This window comes from Tursiops truncatus, chromosome 3 (genome assembly GCF_011762595.2).
Source record: "Tursiops truncatus isolate mTurTru1 chromosome 3, mTurTru1.mat.Y, whole genome shotgun sequence".
NCBI lineage: Eukaryota > Metazoa > Chordata > Mammalia > Artiodactyla > Delphinidae > Tursiops > Tursiops truncatus.
Window position 1 is genome coordinate 146,373,129 of NC_047036.1, and position 21,501 is coordinate 146,394,629.

The 21,501-nt window shown below is 47.4% G+C and overlaps 1 protein-coding gene across 1 annotated transcript in view; it reads left to right on the plus strand.

Moving 5' to 3' along the window:
- Positions 1–1,587, plus strand: part of FGF18 (fibroblast growth factor 18) — a 35,506-nt gene extending 33,919 nt beyond the window's left edge. The window contains exon 5 of the mRNA XM_033855078.2: positions 516–1,587. Coding sequence (XP_033710969.1) covers positions 516–782 — 267 coding nt within the window. The 3' untranslated portion in view covers positions 783–1,587. The remainder of the gene's footprint in view (positions 1–515) is intronic.
- Positions 1,588–21,501: the final 19,914 nt, after the last annotated feature.

Below are 21,501 nucleotides of genomic sequence, written 5' to 3' on the forward strand. Positions count from 1 at the left end.
AAGCTGGCTTTGTCGTCAGACAGAATTTCCCCTCATGGTGGTACAATGGCTGCCTTAGCTTCAGCATTACGTGTTTCCCAAGTGTAAATCGGCCTGTGATTTTTGGGGATTACGTACACAAGGGTCTCGAGGAACGCTGATTGGATGGCTCAGGCCACGTGCTGTGCTCTGCACTAGTCATGGGAAATAACGTTTTGAGTGGTCAGGTCTAGGTCTCTTGTTCTAGTAGAGCTGAGGCGGAAGCCCCTGGTTACAGTGCGGAGAGTGGAAGAGATGGATCCCTGAGTGGTAATGGGAGGATGTTACCTAACTGGTGAGCAGGGAAGGATGCAGGGGCTAGTATGACAAGTCCACCCCATAGATCCAGGGAGTGAAATTGCTGAGGCCAAAGCTTGGGTCAGGCCCTCTCTACTCCACGACCCCAAGCCTTGGCCACCTGCTCATGCCCTCTCTACATAGCCCTGTCCCTTGTGCCCGCCCTCCCCCTTCTCACCTCCTCCTCTCTCTTCCCGCAGCCCGATGGCACCAGCAAAGAGTGTGTGTTCATCGAGAAGGTCCTGGAGAACAACTACACAGCCCTGATGTCGGCCAAGTACTCTGGCTGGTACGTGGGCTTCACCAAGAAGGGGCGGCCACGGAAGGGCCCCAAGACCCGGGAGAACCAGCAGGACGTCCACTTCATGAAGCGCTACCCCAAGGGACAGGCAGAGCTGCAGAAGCCCTTCAAGTACACCACAGTGACCAAGCGGTCCCGGCGGATCCGCCCCACACACCCCGGCTAGGCTGGCCCCGCTGTGGCCCCGCCAGGCTTCCCCAGCCCACACTCACACTCACAGAGAACTGCAATCAGAGGAATATTTTTACATGAAAAATAAGGAAGAATTTCTATTTTTGTATATTGTGTTTAAAAGAAGACAAAAAACTGAACCAAAATTCTTGGGGGAGGGGAGCGATAAGGATTTTATTGTTGACTTGAAACTCCCTATGACAAAAGACTCACACCAAGGGACTGTTGTCAACACACAGGTGCTTGTGTCTCTCTAGGAACAGACAACTCTAAACTTGTCCCCAGAGGAGGACTTGAATGAGGAAAACGACACTCTGAGAAACCAAAGTCCTTTTTCCCAAAGGTTCTGAAAGCAAAAAAAAAAAAAAAAAAAGAAAGAAACACAAAAAAACGACAAAAAAAGCAAAAAAAAAAAAAAAACAAAAAAGAGAGAGAGAAAAACAAAGAGAAAGTAGTATCCCCTCACCCCCAACATACTCCCCCCTCTTTCCCAATCCCCTGTCCCTGCCCCAGACTCCCAACAAAAATCGCTCTCTGGTTTGCAGTCATTTATTTATTGTCTGCTGCAAGCTGCCCTGAGACACCGCGCAGGGAAGGTGTGCCCCTCGGAATTCTCGGCGCCTCGACTTCCGACGACAGACGGCCTCGTCCAATCATGGTGACCCTGCATTGCTCACAGTTCTGGAGGATGCTGCTATCAACCTTCCATGACTCACGTGACCTAGTACACCAATGAATAAGGGAATATTTTAAAACCAGCTATATTATATATATTATATATATATAAGCTATTTATTTCACCTCTCTGTATATTGCAGTTTCATGAACCAAGTATTACTGCCTCAACAATTAAAAACAATCGACAAATTATTTAAAAAACCATGAGGCGAGTGGTGGCCGGGGGCAGGGCTCAGGTGCCCTTTGTGTTTCATTCTTCTCAGTCTGAGGTCATTGGGCTGAGAGCTGGGGCCTTGCTTATTCATTCATTCATTCACTCATTCATTCGACACGGGCTATGCTCCAGGCACTGTTGTAGGCACTGAGAATGCAGCCTTAAACAAAGCAGATGGAAACCCTTGCCTCCAGAAAGATTAAATTCTAACGAGTCATGATTCAGTGGTTTACTCAGTCATATGTTCACATGCATATGCTCTCACATACATTTACTCTGCACCTCCTATGTTCCAAGGCCTTTCAAGGCCCTGGGGACTTACCAAAGAACACAAGAAAAAAAAAATCCCAGCCCGCAGGGAACTTCACTTATAGTAATTCTCTTGCTAGCAATGATTCTCTGCTTCATTCACTGACTTATTGGTGGAATCACTTATTCAACATATATTTATTTAGCCCTTACTAAATGCCAGGCACTCTTTTAGGTATTGAAAATTCATCAAAGAACAAAACAGACAAAAAAAAAAATCATGCTTCATGGAATTTGCAGTCTAGGGATTACTGACTGAGTCATTTGTGGAGTTGACACCTGGGTTTTGCCAGGCACAGGCTGAAAAAGGCAGTGGTGGTCCCTACTCTCCTTCGGGTGGTGGAGGGGGTCAGAGGGCCCAGGTCAGGAGGGGACCTGGTGTTTCTCTCCTCAGACTTTCGCGGGCTGGAGCACGAGAAGTGTGTTTGGCATCGTGAACTTCCAGGGGCCTTTTCTCCTACGTCTTCTTTCCTAGGGCCTGCCCCAGGATGTGGAGGTGGAAAGCAGATCGGGCTTGAGGTTGATTGAGGCAAAGGTGCCTCTTATAAGGGTCCTGCTGTTGTCACCTGCCTCCCTTGAAAACGCCGCTTGCCAAGAATGGCCAGAAGAGGTCCCCCGTGAGGCCCTACGGAGAAGGAAGGGGCAGGCCTGGGGGGTGGCGTGGGGGACAGTAGCACCTTCTCTGCGGAGAGCTCCGGGACAGGGATGGAGCTTGGCTTCTTCCAAGCTCCCTCTATGACCCGCCTCTGTGCTCAGGCCAAGCACAATGCTTGGTTCTATCTTTCTTTATCCCTGGGCCGCATCCTGCGTCCTGTGTGTCTGTGGCTCGCCCTCCTGCCTGTCACATCACATCTCCTGAGGGCTTCGTGAAGCCCTTTCAGGTGCACAATCTCACTGTGACCTCCTGATCACTTGCGAAGAAGGTACTATCATTATCCCCATTTTATAGATGAGGAAAAGTTTGTCTGCTTCCCCGAGGTCATGGAAAAAGTGGTGGGGCTGGTATCCAAATCCTAGACCCTCTAGGACTGAAGTACCTGCCACTTGGTGAGTGCTTACTGGGTGTCAGACCCCCGCTATGTGCTTCATGTCCACCGCCCAGGCATCCAGCAAACATCCCTTGTGTGGGACAGAGTTTGACAGGTGAACAGACTGGGGCTCGGAGAGATCACTGACATGCCCAAGACCTCAGGGAGCGGGTGACTGAGTTTGAGATCCTTGGTGATAATGATTGTGGTTGTTATTTATTGGACACCTATTATGTGCCAGTCCCTTTCACCCTCTATTATCTTATTGAAACAATAACCCTATGAGATGGATATGTACTATCTTTTGCATTGGAGGTTTCAGAGAAGTGAAATGACCTGCCCAAAGCAATCCAAGCTAGAAAATCGTGGCACCGGAGTTCAATCAACCAGTCATTCATTCATCTGATAAATATGTATTGTTTACTCTGTGCCAGATGCTGGAGATACCGCAGTGAGCTGAGCAGAGCCCTTGCCCTCATGGAGCTTACATTCCATTGGGGAAGATACAGTAAGCCAAATAAATATAAAATATGTCAGGTAGTGGTAAATCGTAAGGAAAAAGAAAATAGGGTGAGGGGTTAGAGGCGATGGGGCTACTATTTTAGACAGAACGGTCAGGGAAGGCTCTGGAGGGGGTACCCATGCAAACACTGAGGGGAAGAGCATTCCGGGCAGAGGGAAGAGAGAGTGCTAAGGCCTGGAGGCCTGTCAACGGAATAAGGAGGGCCCGGTGGGGCTACTGCAGAATGGACGAGGGAGGCTGAGTTTTGGAGGGGGCCAGACTTGAACTTTTTTATTTGGAGCGAGATGGGGAGCCACATGTGATGTGCCTTACACTTGAAAGGGACTCCTCTGGCTACTGCATGGAGAAGGGCGGGCAGACTCCAGCCTGGGGCTGCCTGAGGCCATAAGGACCCTGCCCTACCTCCCGCTGCTGGCTATGCCTGCCTCTTCCCCCCAGCACATCCTCAGGCCTCCATCCTCATCCCACAGGCTGCTGGTACCTCCCACACCCAACGCCTTGCCTTTGCTCCCTCTCAGGGGCCATGGGGCCCCTGATGATTTCCTTTCCTTGGCCCTCTAGAGCAGTGGTCCCCACCCTTTCTGGCACCAGGGACCGGTTTCATGGAAGACGATTGTTCTCATGGACCAGTGATGGGGGAGGGGGTATGGTTTTGGGATGATTCAAGTGCATTACATTTATTGTGCACTATATTTCTATTATTATTACATTATAATATATATTGAAATAATTATACAACTCACCATAATGCAGGATCGGTGGGAGCCCTGAGCTTGTACAACTAGATGGGCCCTTCTGGGGGTGATGGGAGACAGTGACACCCGAAGTGTGTTGCTTACGTCCAGTCTACTCTGTAAGATGCAGCTTAACTGTCACTTGCCACTCACTGATAGGGTTTTGATATGCCTGCAAGCAATTGATTGATTATGGTCTCTGTGCAGTCAAACCTCTCTGCTGATGATAATGTGTATTTGCAGCCGCTCCCCAGCACTTGCGTCACCGCCTTGGCTCCACCTCAGATCATCAGGCATTAGATTCTCACAAGGAGTGTGCAACCTAAATCCCTCGCGTGTGCAGTTCAGAGTAGGGTTGGCGCTCCTATGAGAATCTAATGCCGCCGCTGATCTGACGGGAGGCAGAGCTCAGGCGGTAATGTGAGCGATGGGGAGCGGCTGTAAATACAGAGGAAGCTTCGCTCACTCGCCTGCCGCTCACCTCGTGCTCTGAGGCCCAGTTCCTAACACTCCATGGATCGCTACTGGTCCATGGCCTGGGGTTTGGAGAGCCCTGACGTAGAGACTTGCTGCGTGCCCTGGAGCGAGTCACCTCCCCTCTCGGGGTCTGACTTTGGAAGATGGGGACAGAGCTTTCTGGATATTTCCTGAGCTATGAGAAATATGTTAATGATAAGTGCAGTGGACTGGCAAGAAGATTTCTCAGCCAAGGATGATGTCTTAGGATGCTTGCTTAAGGGAAGAACTGAATGAGTGTTTCCACAGTCCAACTGAGTAGAGCCACAGTAATAACAGCCATCGCTTTTGAAACACCTACTATGTACCAAGCATGATCTTATTGAATCCACCCAAGCAGCCTTTGGGGTGGGCATTTTAATTTTTTAAAATTATTGTTTATTTATTTTTGCCACGCTGCGTGGCTTGCAGGGTGTGGGATCTTAGTTCCCCAACCGGGGATGGAACCCCAGCCCTTGGCAATGAAATTGTGGAGTCCTAACCAATGAACAGCGAGGGAATTCCCTGGGGTGGGCATTTTTAGCTTCACTTTATAGAGCAGGCTCAGAGAGGTGAAGTCACTTGCCTGAGGTCACATAGATAGTCAGTAGAGGAGCTGGGATTTGAACCCAAGTCCGTCTGTTCCTAGAGCTATGGCTTGATGCCAGCCTGGATGCTTGGAGCACTCAGCATCTGTCCAGAGTTTCAGTCTTTCCCCCTAGCCCCCTGATCCTGCCTCTATGTCCATCATCTCCCATCCCCCCCCCCTCCCCGGAGGAAGGAGGCAGATATAAACCACATTTTCAGGTGCCTAATTTTGGCCCATCCCTGACCCTCTGGATCCTCCCCAAGATATCAGTGTCCCAGAGGTCACAGATATCTGGGACCTAAGGTACCTGAGTTTGTTTTCCTCTTGGCCACTTGGCCAGCTGTATGACACTGGGCACATCGTGTCTTTTCTGTGAGGCAATATCCTTCATTAATCCAACTGTTTTTACGTTGCAGGGCACATGTAATGTTCAAAAGAGATAGGAGAGCAAATTATTGGGGATTATTCCTGCCTAGTAAGAGCTGGAAGGCACCCATGCAAGTATTTTATCCTCAGTCTTTTCTCTCCACCTCCCTTCAACTTTATTTATTTATTTTTTTGTCCGTGGCCCCAGCAGCATGCGGGACCTTAGTTCCCTGACCAGGGATCAAACCCATGGCCCCTGCAGTGGAAGCGCAGAGTCTTAACCACTGGACCACCAGGGAAGTCCCAACCTCATCACTTTAGAGAGGAAGGAACCACGACTCAGACAGGGGAAGTTACTCACTCCAGGGCACCCAGCAAGTTAATGACAGAGCCCATTAGATGACCAATGAATAGAGATGATGCTGATAATAAAACAGCAGGGTATATAGCAAAGGGAGGTGAGTCAGTGCTCTTCCAGGGAGGTCAAGGGTCAGAGGGCCCCTTCAGTGGCCAGCCAGGTCCCTCTTAGCATCCTTCCAAAATTTGCTTCTCTGACCCAAAAAAGTAGAGGGCGGAAGGAGACGGTTGAGGTCTCTTGATCCCAGACCCTCACCCTCTTGCCCCTCACCCCTACTCTGTGCTCTGTGCCAGAAGTGACTAAAGATGGACCCTTGCCTAGCATTTCAAGGGGCCAGTAAGCAAGAAGAGTAGGATCTGTCCCCACATCGGGAGAGAAGTGGGTTTGGGGATGAGAGCGAGCTTTCTACCTACCCACCCCACCCTTGGGCATTGTTTGGATTTAGTCTCCTCCCTCTATGGCCACCCCTCCCCTGACCACTGGCGTAGGAGAGGGAAGTGACATCTATCAGGCACCTATTCTAGACCGACCCTTATGATCACAGTGATGGACACACACCTTGTTCAGGATGGTTCCTGGTGCAGAGTAAGCTCTTGGTGGTACCTTAGCTATTACTATCATAACATTTGATTGGCACAAGGACATTGCAAGATAGGTGTTAGAAGGCCCATTTTGTAGATAGGGAAACTGAGACCCACAGAAGGATGCAACTGGCCGTAGGTTTCATGATAGAAAGTGACAGAGCCGGATTTGAATCCAGGCTTCCCTGTTTCTCCTTTCCACTTCCCCACCATTCCTCCTCGTCCCTGTTTTGTTGGGGTTGGAGAGGGGAATAAAGCACCAAAGTTTGGGGCAAGAGAAGTAGAGTGTCCCTACTGGGTGGGTGGGGAGGACATGACAACAAGGAGAGGCTGGGTCTGGGGGTTTTCCTACCAACCAGGTAAACTGAGGGGCGGGGCAGGGGGTATAGCCCCAGGCTGAGTGTGGGAATGAAATGCTCTCCTGGCTGCCTGCCCAGCTGGAGCCTAACAAGACTGGGCTGGGATGCTCGGGGCTTGAAAGCCTCATAAATGTGCAGAGGCCTCCCTCCACAGCCCCAGGATTGGGGCTTCCAAAGAAACAGTAGTGAATTAAGTGCTAAAGATGTGAAGGCTGCCCCCCCAACCATGCAATTAGGTAGCGGGTCTGTTACAAACATTAGGTGGGGAGTTGGGGACCAGATGGTGGCGAGGCTCACCCTTGCTATCCTGTCTGGAACTGCCTGGCCCCCTGGCTGAGGTCTCCAGCTCTGGCAAGGAGAGAAGACGGCGGGAAGCCCCGGTGCGTGGACCCCTGCAGAGCAGGCCGTTAATGAACCAGGCATTCCTCCTGTCCCTTGGGCGGCTTCACGGACCTATTTAGCACTTGCTAGAATTTCTGCCCAGCTCCTCCACTTGTGGAAGGAGAAAGTCTTTGAATGTTCCGATCTGCCGGACTGACCACTGCAGCTGCAGGACCTGTTGTGGCCCCTAGGGTGGGTCAGAGGTGCTGACTCATTTTAAAAGACTGTCAGACTGAAATTTCATTTACCTAAGCCAGGCAGGGCTAACTGTCACCTACCGAGCACCAGCTCTGTGTGGGCATTTTATCCAGTTCTCTTTTTTAAGTCTCACCATAATCCTCGGAGGTAGTTATTTTTATCTGCTTCCTACCAACTGAGGAAACTGAGGCTCCGAAAAGGTCAAGGTCAAGTAGGTCAAGGCTTGGTTAAAGTCATCCATCAGACTCCTGGAATCTTGCACATGACTCTTATTACCACAAAGCAGCCCCCCAGGGAGTTGGTCTTAACCTGTTCTAGCCAAGGACAGAGGATCAAAGAGGCAAAGTGATATGCTCAAAATCACTCAGTTAGTAAGCAGTGAAGCCAGGATTTGAAACTAGGTCCATTGGGTTTGAGAATCTTACCTCTCTACTCCTGCCAAATCTCCACTTCTGTCTCTGTTTCTGGGTTCTTTGGCTACAATGGACAGAAACACATGAAATCTGACTTAAGCTTATAAGGAAATGTATTGGCTTGTAGAACAGAAAAGTACATAGGCACTGGCTTCAGGCAAAGCTGGATCCAGGTGCCCAGGCTCCTCTCCCAGTTTCTGCTACATTGGCTTCATTCTCAGGAAGATTTTCCCTGTAGTTCCTTACATCTTACTGACTTAATAACTTCAGAGAAAACGGAACATACCTTTTTCAGAGGCTTCAGTAAAAGTCCCAGGGCTGATTCTGATTGGATCAGTTCTTTCTATTCTTGAGCCAATCACTGTGATCAGGGAGACAGAATCTTTCAGTGACAAGACCTACGTCATGGGCAAGTCCTCCTTGGAGCTGGAGTTGGGGGGCGACCATTGGCCAGTTCCACCAACTGTAAGGTCTGAAAGGGGCACAGGGGTGGTTTCCCAAAGGAATATGGAAGTGTTATTACCAGAATAAAGGGGCAAAAGCAATAGAAGTCTGCTCCAGTGTTCTCCACTTGGGTGTGCATCAGAAGCTCCAGAAGGGCTTGTTAACACACAGACTGCCAGGCTTCAGCCCTACACGTTCTGCTTCGATAGGTCTGGGGAGGGCCCAAGAATGTGCAAGTTCCCAGTGGATACTGCTGCTGCTGCTCTGGGGGCCACACTTAGAGAACCACTGATCTGTACCTTTCTCTTACCCTCATTCTTTTCTCCCTCATCTTGTCCTACCGTGTAAGGGCATCTGTACCCATCCAGGACCTTCAGACTGGGGATATATATACCTTGTGCTATGTGAGGTCTTTCTGAGAGGCCCATGGGTACAATAATCTTATAGGAATCAGGAATCGATGGACAGATCCTCAGCTTTCCTGAGTACTCTTTCCTAAAGTGATCTGCTAGAGAACTTCCCTATGGTCCCTGGCTCCTTTCCTGCCACACATTCCACAGTCCCTCCTCCAATGTACAGCAGAGAGGTACGCCTCTTGCCCTCCCTGCATCTCACTGCAGGCATTGCCTGGGATGTAGAAAACCATGGAATGAAGGGATGATATCAGTGTGGGGAGCTCCCTTTAATCATGGCGCCATGAATCTACCGTAAGGCCTCAGGCTTTCCCTTGTCTTGATATCGATCTGTTCTGTAAGGGCAAAATGTGGATCCTGTTTTGGTCCAGGTGGGGTTATTCTGAATTCAGGTGCTGTGGGAGTATTGGCAATTTTTCTTTAATTACCTCGTCTCTTTGATTCATTCCCCCAATGTTACCTGGAATGCATTCACTACTAAGGGATGGTCTTATGAAAACAAAAGAAGTATCAATGGTGGGAGTAATTTATTTTATTTGGGGGACACAAACATGGCTAAATTCCATGCTTTACCTATCCATCTGTCTACCTACCTACCTACCTATCAAACCATCTTGGAATGACGATATTCAAGATTTTGAAAATGCATTCTTTGAAATACCAGTCTGGGTCCTGCTGCACTGTCACCATCCTCTGAGATGAGAAAGAGCCTGGTGTGTTTCTCATCCATCCATTCCTTGGTCCATGTCTCTGTGGAATATTTTGCCCAGTTTCAAGAAGGAGGAGATGAAACCTTCCAAAATTACTTCCTACAGGTCATATTTGAGTAAAAGATCTTGTAGCAGAGGAAAGTTAGTGTTTTATCTTTTCTTGAACATTTATTAAGACTTGCAGGGGAAATACTTTCATTTAACTTTTGCAAAAAGATGACTGGCTACCCTAAATTCACATTCATTTTTCACTTGGGTGGAAATCTCTTATATGCTGTCACTTATCACTGCTCATTTATTCATTCTTATTGTGTATTTATTAGAATTAGATGAACTTAATTGTGAATGGCATGGTTTCTACTGAAAAGATATTCTCTTCAAAATTATTTAAGGCGGTTCATGAGAAAAAAGTGTGAAGACCCCAGTCTGGTTCAATTCGGGCATCCGTACACTCTACAGTCAGGCACAGCTACACAATCAGAAAACATTCCCCAGGGCACTGGCTGCTTGCCTGCCTTCCGCAGCTGGGACCACAGAGGTACCTCAACTTGGTCTCATGGGGAGACCCCAAGAGGCAGCCCTTGGGGAGCTCGCACAAAGTTGAACGTTGTGAACAGATGGACTATAAGACAGTAAGAGAAGAGCATGTAGATAGGAGCCCCAAAACTCTGGATGCACAGAGGACTAACTGGGAAAGAGGTGAGGGGTCAGGAGACTTAGGAAGGCTGGATGAAATTTAACTGCAAGGAGAAATCGGGGAAGGGCAGTCCAGGCAGAAGGAACAGCAAGGAGAAGGTGGAAAGAGGCAAAAATATATGAAGATTTACAGAATATGGCAGGGCAGGAGCTAGGAAGCGCAAGGTGGAGCGATGGGAGATGCAGCTGGGATGGGAGAGAGAGAGAGACAGTCAAGGCTGTGGCTTTCATAGCCCCTATTTTTGCACGCCACTCCTGCATGGTGCACATATGTCCAAGTTCACACGCACCCTGCTCTGCACACACAGGAACAGTCAGTCACACTCTGACGCTCAGTCAAGTGTACACACCAGCACTAAGATAGCGCAGGGTCATGCCTCCCTCCTGCCCTCTTTTCCCCTTCTTTCCTGCCAGTAACATTTTCTGAGTGCCCACTCTATGCTGGATTCCTTGGAGATAAAGCAGTAAATCTCTGCAATCTCTGCCTCCCAGAGGCTTATTGAGGTGACAGACAGTTAAAAATGACCACACACTGTGATTAGTGACACAGTGGGTCAGGATAGTACAAAGGGGGAGTCAGTGAGGACTTCCTGGAGGAAGGGTCCTGGAAGCTGAGAGCTGAAAGAATGAGGAAGCATTGGCAAGAATAGAAGTGGGTGGGAGGGGTGAAACATTCTAGGTAGAAGAAGCAGCATTTGCAAAGACCTGGCTAAGAGAGCACAGCCTCCAGGAAAACACAGAAAGGAGGCCAGGGGAGGATTTATGATTTCAACACAAGAGTGGCAACTTGGTTGGCAAAAATGGGGGAGGGGATGTTACTAGAGGACTCTCCTCGGGTTTCTGTTTTGTTGGGGAGGCTGGGGCTTGGGCTGATGGACAAGGATGATGTTCGTGGGTACCACACCTTCCTCAGGCACCTCTGGGGACTGCTTTAGAGTCAGATGTGGCTCCGTTCCTCAGAGGGTCATGGCCTGCGTCAGTGGTTCCCAACCGGGGTGACTTCAGGACACTTGGCTGTGTGTGGGGATGTTTTGGTTGTCACAACTGGGGGGCAGCTACTGGCGTCTAGTAGGTAGAGTCTGGGGATGCTGCTAAACATCATACCATGTACAGAACAGGCCCTATCACAAAGAATTATTTGGTCCAAAGTGTCAATTGTGCTGAGGCTGGAAAACCTTGGCCCAGATCCATTTTTCAGGAGAGCGGCAAAATGGTGATTTTCTACTTCTATCATTTCTTCTGCAGTGATTGACTGGGATTCTTCTGTAAACAAGAACTCTTCCCCATCAACTGTTCAGTTACCCCAAGAGGTAATTCACACAGGAAAGACAAGTACTTGATTCTTTATTTACCAGTTTTCAGAATAATTCATCAACTAGCATTCTCCAAAGATGACCAATGCACTTTTTTAGTATCTCCATGAGAATTTTAAGGAACTTAATGTCTTGCAATCCATAGACGTGATTAATCTTTGTGAAGGTCAGATTCCTCCATCTTTGGCCAGTGAGGACTCCTTAGGTTGGCCCTTGCGTCCTTTTGTCACTGCCCTAGTGTTCTGATAGCTTCTTTGCTTCCTGGTGTGACAAGTTGTCCCTGGTTCATCTTGTACGTTTTAAAGCTCTTGGCACAGTGCCTGGGACATAATGAGTGCTCATCTAATGCTGTGATTATTGTAAGGCCAGAAATCAGCTCCTCCAAGTTGCTTTCCCTCAACCCCCAGTGCATTCTGACACTTGCTTTCTGTACCTCCAGACGGTCTGGGGCAGGTCCTGAGAGTAATGAAGGTTCAGGTTAGCCAGAGAGGGCTGCAAACAGTGGCTCTGTTGGACAGAGGGACCTGCCAGCCAAGAGTGCACGTCTATTAGAAGCCAGGGTAAACCAGCAGAAGAGAGGGGCAAATTAGCTAATTCAGGAGTCAAGGCCTTGCTTTTGTCTTCACTGTCAGTTTTAATCCTGCAATAACCTTTGACCTAAGCCTTGGGGCAATTAGTACCTGCAAGTGAAGTAGTGGTGGGTTTGAACTTCTGCCTTCCTCCCAGGCTAAGTCAATACCTTTGTATTCTATTACATGTAATTGAGGCAAAAGGGTTTATTTAAGCTAACAAATGATTATTTCCCACAATAGAACCTCTATCCCAGTTAGCAATTGGCTCTTCCAGGCATCCTATGTTTTGTCTGCAACCAAAGCCTGTATTTCACTGACTGCTTTGTCCTCTTTTCTCCTTTTTCCTTGCTTCTCTCTCCTACCCCTCCCCTTTGCCCTCACAATTCAATGTAACTAGCATTCACACTGAGCCTCCCCTGTTAGGTTTAGGCATTAGGCAGGCCAGGCCCTTAGATCCCAGTACAATTCTGGGCCACCCCAGAAGGATCTCACAGCCTAGTGACAAAGACAGACACATAAACAGATAAATTATAAATTATACTGTGGTGTGATAAGTGCAAAGTAATTCAACAAGTCTAGACAAAGAATTTGATAGATGGTGTGGAGGAGTCTTTGTGCAGAATCTAGAAGGGAGACAAGACTGGAGACATTTGAACCATTAGACGTGAGGCTTCCATGGACCAAAGAGGGATTTTATCCAAGTGACTTGAGGGTAGTTATTTAAAAGAATGTGGCAGTACAGAACACAGATTTTGTTCGGGTTCCCTGCTTCTCTATGGTGTCACGTACTTTAGAGAAGGCTTGTGCCAATCTCATCCTCGGGGTGAGTCTTGATTCATCAAAGCCTGTCATGCTAACTGCATTTCTCTTGCCAGTGATTGGCTTAAGACAGGTGCATATGACTCTATTCTGGCCAATGAGCTATGAGGGGAAGTCTGGGGTGGTGGTGGTGGGGGCATGTTTCTATGGAAGTTTCTTAACCCTTAAAAACAGACACAAGGAAATTATGATCACTTCTCTGAGTCTGGATTTTGGTGAGGATGTGATGGCTGGAGCTGTTGTAGCCTTCTTGCAACCATGAGGAGAACCAGCTGTTATACTGAAGGTGGTAGAGAAAAGAGAAGGCAGGAACCTGGGTCCTTGATGCCATTGTTCAGCTACTGAATAAAGCAACATGGGTCCTTCCTGCCTTGAGACTTCTCACTGTCTGAGATAACAAAATGTTCTTGTATGTAAGTCTGTTTCAGTCGGGTTTTCTGTTACGTGTTGCTGAAAGCTTCCCAACTAATAATACAGAAAAGGAGATAGAATTTGAAGAATGAGTCATGAGAAAGAAAAGAGCATTTCGGGAAGGGGATACAGCCCAGACAAAGGTGCTGAGACAATAGGAAATGTACATTTTAAGTGCACGGAGCCTTAGTTCTGAGAGGTGAGGTCAGATAGGCTTCAGCCAGGTTAGGCAGTGTCCCATTCCCCCTCTCTCTGCCTCCCTCTTTTCCTCCATTCCTCCTGAGTGGTTCCTCCTCTTCAGCCAGTCTCCTCTCCAAAGATACACGGGAGGGAGATGCAGGTAGCAGCAATCTTAGCCTAGATATAAAGTGTTTACTGAGTATTCACTCTGTGCTAGGCCTTGTGCTGGGCTGAAATGGTCCCTCTGAACAGATTGCCTAGTCCAGGGACAGAGACAAAAACGTAAACCTATGTTTCTAAACATGTGATCAGTTTTAGATTGGTTCATGGGCTAATATTTTTTTTTATTTGAACAGTTATGAATTTATTTTAATGATCAATTTCTATACATGGCAGAAATATACATTTTCCTTTCAGATATGTTAAAACAAAGGAAAAAAGGGTCAATTTAAGGAAAACTAGTTGGTAATGTTACAGGCGGTATGGGAATGTGGTAAAACTTGTGCAATGAGAATTGAATAACATGTACATGCACACGTGTGCATGTGCGTGTGTGTTAGTCTGCTCAGTTTTGTTTTTTCTAGTCATTTGAGAATAGACTTCTGTTCTTTCAGGAACTTCTGTGTTTTATGTGGTTTCACTGGGAGATGCCATGTACATATATGACTATTCCTACTCCCACCATATTCAATTGGCCCAGGATTTTCTCTCAGGATTTGTCAAACCATGAAAATTCTCTTTCTAGTGGCAGAAGCTACGAGACATGAGACTTAGGAACTGTTGGCCTGTTCCTTGCCCTACCAAGGACCCTGACCTGGAGTGAGGGAGGAAGGAAGGAAAAGAGAAGGAGAAACAGAAGATACAATTCATTCTTGTTATTCATGGTAGTTATGTTCTATAAAGTGACCACAAACTGAACTAGTGAATATCCAACCATTGCTCCTAGCGGAAATACAGGGTAGGTTCCTGTGAGCCCCTGGTCACAACATTTTCATCAACTGATCAGTGTATAACTTTGTTTTACTTGTGTTCCTGTTTAAAGACACCTTATTTAACATACATTGTTGATTCATTACCATTAAACTCACAGCCAGCAGCGCTGTAACTCACTCCTGAACGAACCTTATCTAACACACATGTTTTCTCCATAAGTCACATCACAGCCTTCTTGCACTTAGGAGCACGAGACAGCACCTCAGCGCTATGCTTGGGGGGTCGTTTTCAACAGTGAAATCACCAACAAAAAGCACTAAAATGAGAAAAAATATGGCATTAAATAGACTTACAAAAAGGACACTTTTTCATAACATGGGAGCTGAGACCAGAAAACAGAGTGTCTCCTAGTTTGACCTTAGCTGGGAACATGTGTGTCGGATGACTCAAGTTTTTCTCCACTCTGTGAATGTCCACAAATGACTGTGAAAATGCCACAAATATTGATCTAGGGTTTGCAAATAAATTTTAGCAAGTAGACAAATTTACAAATACAGAATCCATGAAAAATGAGAATTGATTATGAGAGAGAGAGGGAGAGAGTGCTTGCTCAGCTCTGCTGGAATTTGAGTCACTGGCTCTAGCTACTTCCCTGCCCTTTTTTTTTTTTTTGAATTTTTTTTTAAATTTATTTTTTGGCTGTGTTGGGTCTTCATTGCTGTGCACAGGCTTTCTCTAGTTGCAGTGAGCAGGGGCTACTCTTCGTTGCGGTGCACAGGCTTCTCATTGCAGTGGCTTCTCTTGTTGCGGAGCACGGGCTCTAGGCATGAGGTGGGCTTCAGTAGTTGCAGCGCTCGGGCTCGGTAGTTGCAGCATGTGGGTTCAGTAGTTGTGGCTCATGGGCTCCAGAGCGCAGGCTCAGTAGCTGCGGTGCACAGGCTTTGTTGCTCCGTGGCACATGGGATCTTCCCAGACCAGGAATCAAACCTGTGTCCCCTGCATTGGTAGGTGGATTCTTAACCACTGAGCCACCAGGGAAGTCCCATTCCCTGCCCTTCTTATGGCTTGAATGTTCAATTTTGTTTGATTGTATGAGATATTTCAAGGTCCTTTCTACACCCCACCCCTTTTTGTTTTACCCTAAGCTGATTCAGTTGGTGTTCTGTTGCTTGCAACCAAGAGTTCAGACTTAGTATATAAAGCCCTTGGCACATAGTAGGCCCTCAGTGAATGTGGGTCCCTTCCCTCATAGAATGCAGGGTTGGCTAAAGGTAACCAATGAACGTGTGTCCTAGGGAGAGACAGTGGTTAAGAAAAAAGGGCTTTATAATAAAAAAAATAGGTAGCAGCATATTTCCAACTCTTCCTTTTACCCTTAGCAGCAGCAGTCACTTCTTGCCATGTTCCAGTACAGATGGAAAAGTCACTGAATTACAAACCCAGTTGCAAGCTATTTTTGGTGGAATTGTGGTGTGTGTGTGTGTGTGTGTGTGTGTGTGTGTGTGCGTGTGTGTGCGTGCGTGCGCACGCGCAATGTATGCATTGAGATTCTTGGCCACGGCCTCTGTTTGTATCAGCTGTCAGCAAATCAGAGGCACCATACACGTTTGTCATAATTCATTACATTAATTAACCATGTTTGAGAACTGGGCACAGGCCAGAGGGGATGCGGGGGAGGGAAGCCTCCACATTGTTTTGTCTGAACCTCCCGGGTCAGAATTTCCACGGTTTGATGGGCTGCCATCGCCTGCACATGTGTCCCCTGACACGCGGACCTTGATGAAATCATCATGTTTACATCTTTGAATATTCTCTGCAGATGATGCCTGTGGCGGGAAGCCAGAGGCAGAGAGCATCCCAGAACTTGGCTCTGGGGGCCCATCTCTGTACCCAAAAAGAGCTTGGAATTACCCTGACGTCCGGTACCAAACTGGGCACCCTCCACTAGCCCATCTCTCTTTGGCCAGTTCTCTGGGCAGGCTGCCTGGGCTAGGCCTTCTGCAGGACAAATGGCGCCGGCCGTACCATCCCCACTCAAGGCGCGGTGGGGCGAAGGCATTCTCTCTCCACATCCCCCATTTCAGTGAACGCTAGCTGCCCTGCTCGGAACTTGCAGATAATTCTTGACTCTTTTACCATATCCAGTCTCCCCCCACATCCTATTCATTCCCCTTTATTACCGCTTCTCAGGTCCTTGGACTTCAGCGCTACTTCACCACGATTCCATCCGGGCCTCCATCGCCTCTCACCTGGGCCACAGCAACAGCCTCATCTCTGGCCTCCTTTATTCCCGTCTCCTCCTTCCATCTTTCCTGCAGCCACAGGGAGTTTTCTACAATGTAAACAGAAGCATATCACTCTCCCATTTCCTCCATGCTTCCCATTGACCTTGGGATTCTTTTTTTTTTTCTTTTTTTTTTGCGGTACGCGGGCCTCTCACTGTTGTGGCCTCTCCCGTTGCGGAGCACAGGCTCCGGATGCGCAGGCTCAGCGGCCACGGCTCACGGGCCCAGCCGCTCCGCGGCATGTGGGATCTTCCCGGACTGGGGCACGAACCCGTGTCCCCTGCATCGGCAGGCGGACTCTCAACCACTGCGCCACCAGGGAAGCCCTGGGATTCTTCATGACGGCTTACAAGGCCCTTCCTGACCTGGCCCTGCCAATCATTGATTTCTGTCCATTTTCAAGCCTTATTCTCCAGCCTCCCTGCTGTTCTTCTAGTAAGTTTCTTTTGCCTATATTAGTTTCTTTTGTATGTACCCACAGACCCTGACTCCTGAATCATCAAAGTTTATATTTGTTCTCTATGTCAGATTAAGGGCAAGTAAAAATTTTTTTTTCAATAAAAATGTCCTATGTTCTTACCATGGGCTCAGCAACTGGGCCTCTGATTGGTGTTTATCACTGAGTCTTTGGTGTTTAGAAACTAGGTCCTTAATGACATCATTTAAACTATTGGATTGAACCTTGCCTGAAGCCAGTACCACACATTTCCCAGTTTCGGGGGGGTTTTTTGGTTGCACGGTGTGGCTTGCGGAATCTTAGTTCCCCAACCAGGTATTGAACCTGGGCTACGGCAGTCAAAGCTACGAGTCCTAACCACTGGACCACAAAGGAACTCCTTTCCCAGTTTTTTTAGTCAACAGATTCTCCTTATGTTTGATTATTTATTTAGTTAGTTAGTTTTGCCTGCGTTGGGCCTTCGTTTCTGTGCATGGGCTTTCTCTAGTTGCAGCAAGCGGGGGCTACTCTGTTGTGGAGCGCGGGCTTCTCATTGCGGTGGCTTCTCTTGTTGCGGAGCATGGGCTCTAGGCACGCGGGCTTCAGTAGTTGTGGCACCCGGGTTTAGTTGCTCCGCGGCATGTGGGATCTTCCTGGACCAGGAATCGAATCCGTGTCCCCTGCACTGGCAGGCGGATTCTTAACCACTGCGCTACCAGGGAAGTCCCTCTCCTTATGTTTGAATTAAATTTTCTGTGACTTTCAACTTGACACAGACATTGAGTTACAAATTGTTTTTGGACAAGGACGATACCTGCTTCATCTTGACTGTAATTATCTGCTAGGGTGGATTTTTTATTTGTATTATCTAGGCTTATTATTAACCTTTTCCCTTCCTTGGTGTAATTACCCTCTGCACATCACTTGCAGTTTATAAAGCACTCTCACATCCATTATCTCATTTAAACCTGCCAACAATCCTGGGAGGTATGTGTAACTGCATCCATTTTATAGATGAGAGAACTGAGGTTCAGAGAAGTAACAGGCTTGCCCAAGCTCGCATGGTTAGTAAAAAGCAGGGCTAGCTTTTAAATCCTGCCCTCTAATTCAGAACTTGTATATTTTCTTACATTTGTGTGTTCATTAATTCATTTGAGAACAACAAAAATGACTGAATGTCAACTATGTTAGAGATCTTGCCAGGCTTTGGAAATACACCAGTGAACAAGGCAGAGTCCCTGTCCTTGAGGAACTTACTGACCAGCCGGAGACACAGACCATGGCAGTGATCTGTGATGGGGACGCTGATTCATTCTGAGCCTGGATAGCTGATCAGCAAGTCACCACTGGAGGGGACAAGCCTCCACCATTTCCAGTCTCTGTCTCCCAGCGTAAGATTCAAATTCCAGGCTTGGGTGGGATGAGAGGCTGGTTAAAATAGATACAATAGACTGTGTGCAGTGGGTAACAGGTAATTCTGCAAGAGGAAGTTGAGACACGATTAGGGAGGAGAAATAGGAACAACAAATGTTCACTATAATTCGGGACACTTGAGTCACTTACTGGATTTCAAGGTTATTGTGCCTGGGTGATGGTCAAGAGTTACAGTTGCTACACCCTGGCTTTTAATACGTGATTTCCCAATTTGGGATAGGTTTTTTCCCTTAAGTCCTTTTGATTTATTTTGGAACCACCTTCTATGAATAAGAATGTTGCTAAGCCCTTTAAGGAGACGGTAGATGTTGGTGAGCTGGGCCAATGCATTTTTTCATCTTCTTCTGTAGTAATGTAAATACCTCCTCTGAACTTTCGCAACCCAAGGCAGACATGACTAATCGAGCCTGGAATTCTTTCCCACTGAGCCCAGATAAAGCCTCAGAAATCTTATTACAGCCACAACCAATTGACCAGAGTTGGCACATGGAGTGACATCTATTTTTCAGTCCTGTTTTGGAGACTGTGGGACCTTGGGAAAATCCCCTTCCTTTCTCTGGGTCTCAGTTTCCCCATCTGTTAAATAGTGGCAGGTGCCTTCCAATTCTGACCGTGTTGGAATGGAAGATCTTTGAGGTGGGAAGACACCTCTGTAGGGCAGGCTTTTAGCCTCTAGATGAGGTTTGCTCCCTCTCTTTCCCCATCCTCCTAGGACCTTCAGGACTGGGAAGTAGGTGGGGATCATATTATGTGCTGGGACACAGACCAAATATTTCCCTCACAATCTCTAGCGGTGTAGGTAACACCGCTAGAGAACACCTGAGACTCAGGGGTGTGTAGTCTAGGAGCGAAGTGGCAAGGATGGTCACCATTTATTGAGTGCCTACTGTGTATGCCCGGCCCCACCTCTAGTCTCCAGCACAACCCTCCAAGGTAACGTTCTCATTCTTTTTTTTACTAAAGTGTAGTTGATTTACAATATTGTGTTATTTTCAGGTGTACAGCAAAGCAACTCAGTTATTTTTTTTCAGATTATTTTCCATTATAGGTTATTACAAGATACTGAATATTGTCCCCTGTGCTGTACAGTAAATCCTTGTGCTTATCTATCTTATATGTAGTAGTTTGTATCTGTTAATCCCATATTCCTAATTTAACCCTCCTGCATTCTTTTTCCCCTTTGGTAACCGTAACTTTGTTTTCTATGCCTGTGATTCCTTTGTTTTATAAATAGATTCATTTGTGTTGTTTTAGGTTCCACATATAAGTGATGTCATATAATATTTGTCTTTCTCTGTCTGTACTTACTTCACTAAGTGTAATATTCTTTAGGTCCGTCCATGTTGCTGCAAATGGCAATAGTTCATTATTTTTTACGGCTGATTAATATTTCATACCACGTCTCCTTAAGCCAACCTTCTGTTGAGGGACTCTGGGGTTGTTTCCGTGTCTTGGCCATCGTAAATTGTGCTGCTATGACTATTGGGGTGCCTGTGTCTTTTCAAATTAGAGTTTTTGTCTTTTCTGGATATATACCTAGGAGTGGGATCAGTGGGTCATATGGTAGTTCTATTTTTAGTTTCTTAAGGAACCTCCATACTGTTTTCCACAGTGGCTGTACCAATTTACATTCCTACCAAGAGTGTAGGAGGGTTCTCTTTTCTCCACATCCTCTGTTTATTTGTAGACTTTTTGACGATGGCCATTCTGACTAGTGTGATGTGATACTGTATTGTGGTTCTGATTTGCATTTCTTTAATAATTAACCATGCTGAGAATTTTTTCACAGGCCGATTGGCCGTATGTATGTCTTCTATGGAGAAATGTCTTCTGCTCAGTTTTTGATTGGGTTGTTTGTTTTTTGGTATGTTCTCATTCTTATCTTACAGACAAGGGTAATGACCTCTGAGGGCTACCCACACACTCACCCAGTGGCAGAGTCAGGATTAAAGCTCAGGTTCTGTGTCCATTGCTCTTTCAATAATTCCACCTAGTTCGAGCTAGAAAGGCCCTAAGGGTATGATCTTTGGTACTTTTGGGGACTTGCCAGGCCCAGTGCCACCCCTGGTCCCCCTCCCCCTGGGGCACCAGTCTGTCTCAGCACCCAACACTGGTGCTCTGCTCAGCTCCCCTCATCTTTCCTGGCTTCTGTGTTCTCTGTGCCTATCGCCCTGTGCCTGCACTCTCTTTGCAGGCTTGCCCAGGACTGGAGATGCTTCCCACAGATGCCAAGAGAGGGTTATGCCCAAGGACTTACCTTCTCCTTCCACTCTGCCGTTTGGCCAGTGACTGGATGATACTGGAGTAGGAAAGCCCAGTGCCCGTGTCTGGAATCTGCACAAACTCTGAGGGGTAACGTCCGCCCCAGAGCCTCCCTGTGGGATCAAGCTGAGGCTACGCCTTTGCCCCAGCCGGCACCTTGCTTGGCTTCCTTCCCTTCCCTGTTGTCCTTCCCCCACTCTCTGACTGAAAGCCGTTCCTTAGTAAATCACTTGCCCTCAAATACTCAGCTAAAAGCTGCTCTGGGCAACCTGACCTCAGATACCTTCCTTCCCTCTATTTCTTAGGAAATTAATCATAAGAACTGAGATTTTAGAATTCATTGCAAAGCATTTAAAAAAAGTTTTATTTATTTTATTTTTGGCTGCATTGGGTCTTCGTTGCTGAGCGCGGGCTTTCTCTAGTTGTGGCGAGCAGGGGCTACTCTTCGTTGCGGAGCACGGGCTTCTCACTGCAGTGGCTTCTCTTGTTGTGGAGCACGGGCTCTCAGCACGCGGGCTTCAGTTGTTGTGGCATGCGGGCTTCCGTAGTTGTGGCACATGGGCTCAGTAGTTGTGGCTCA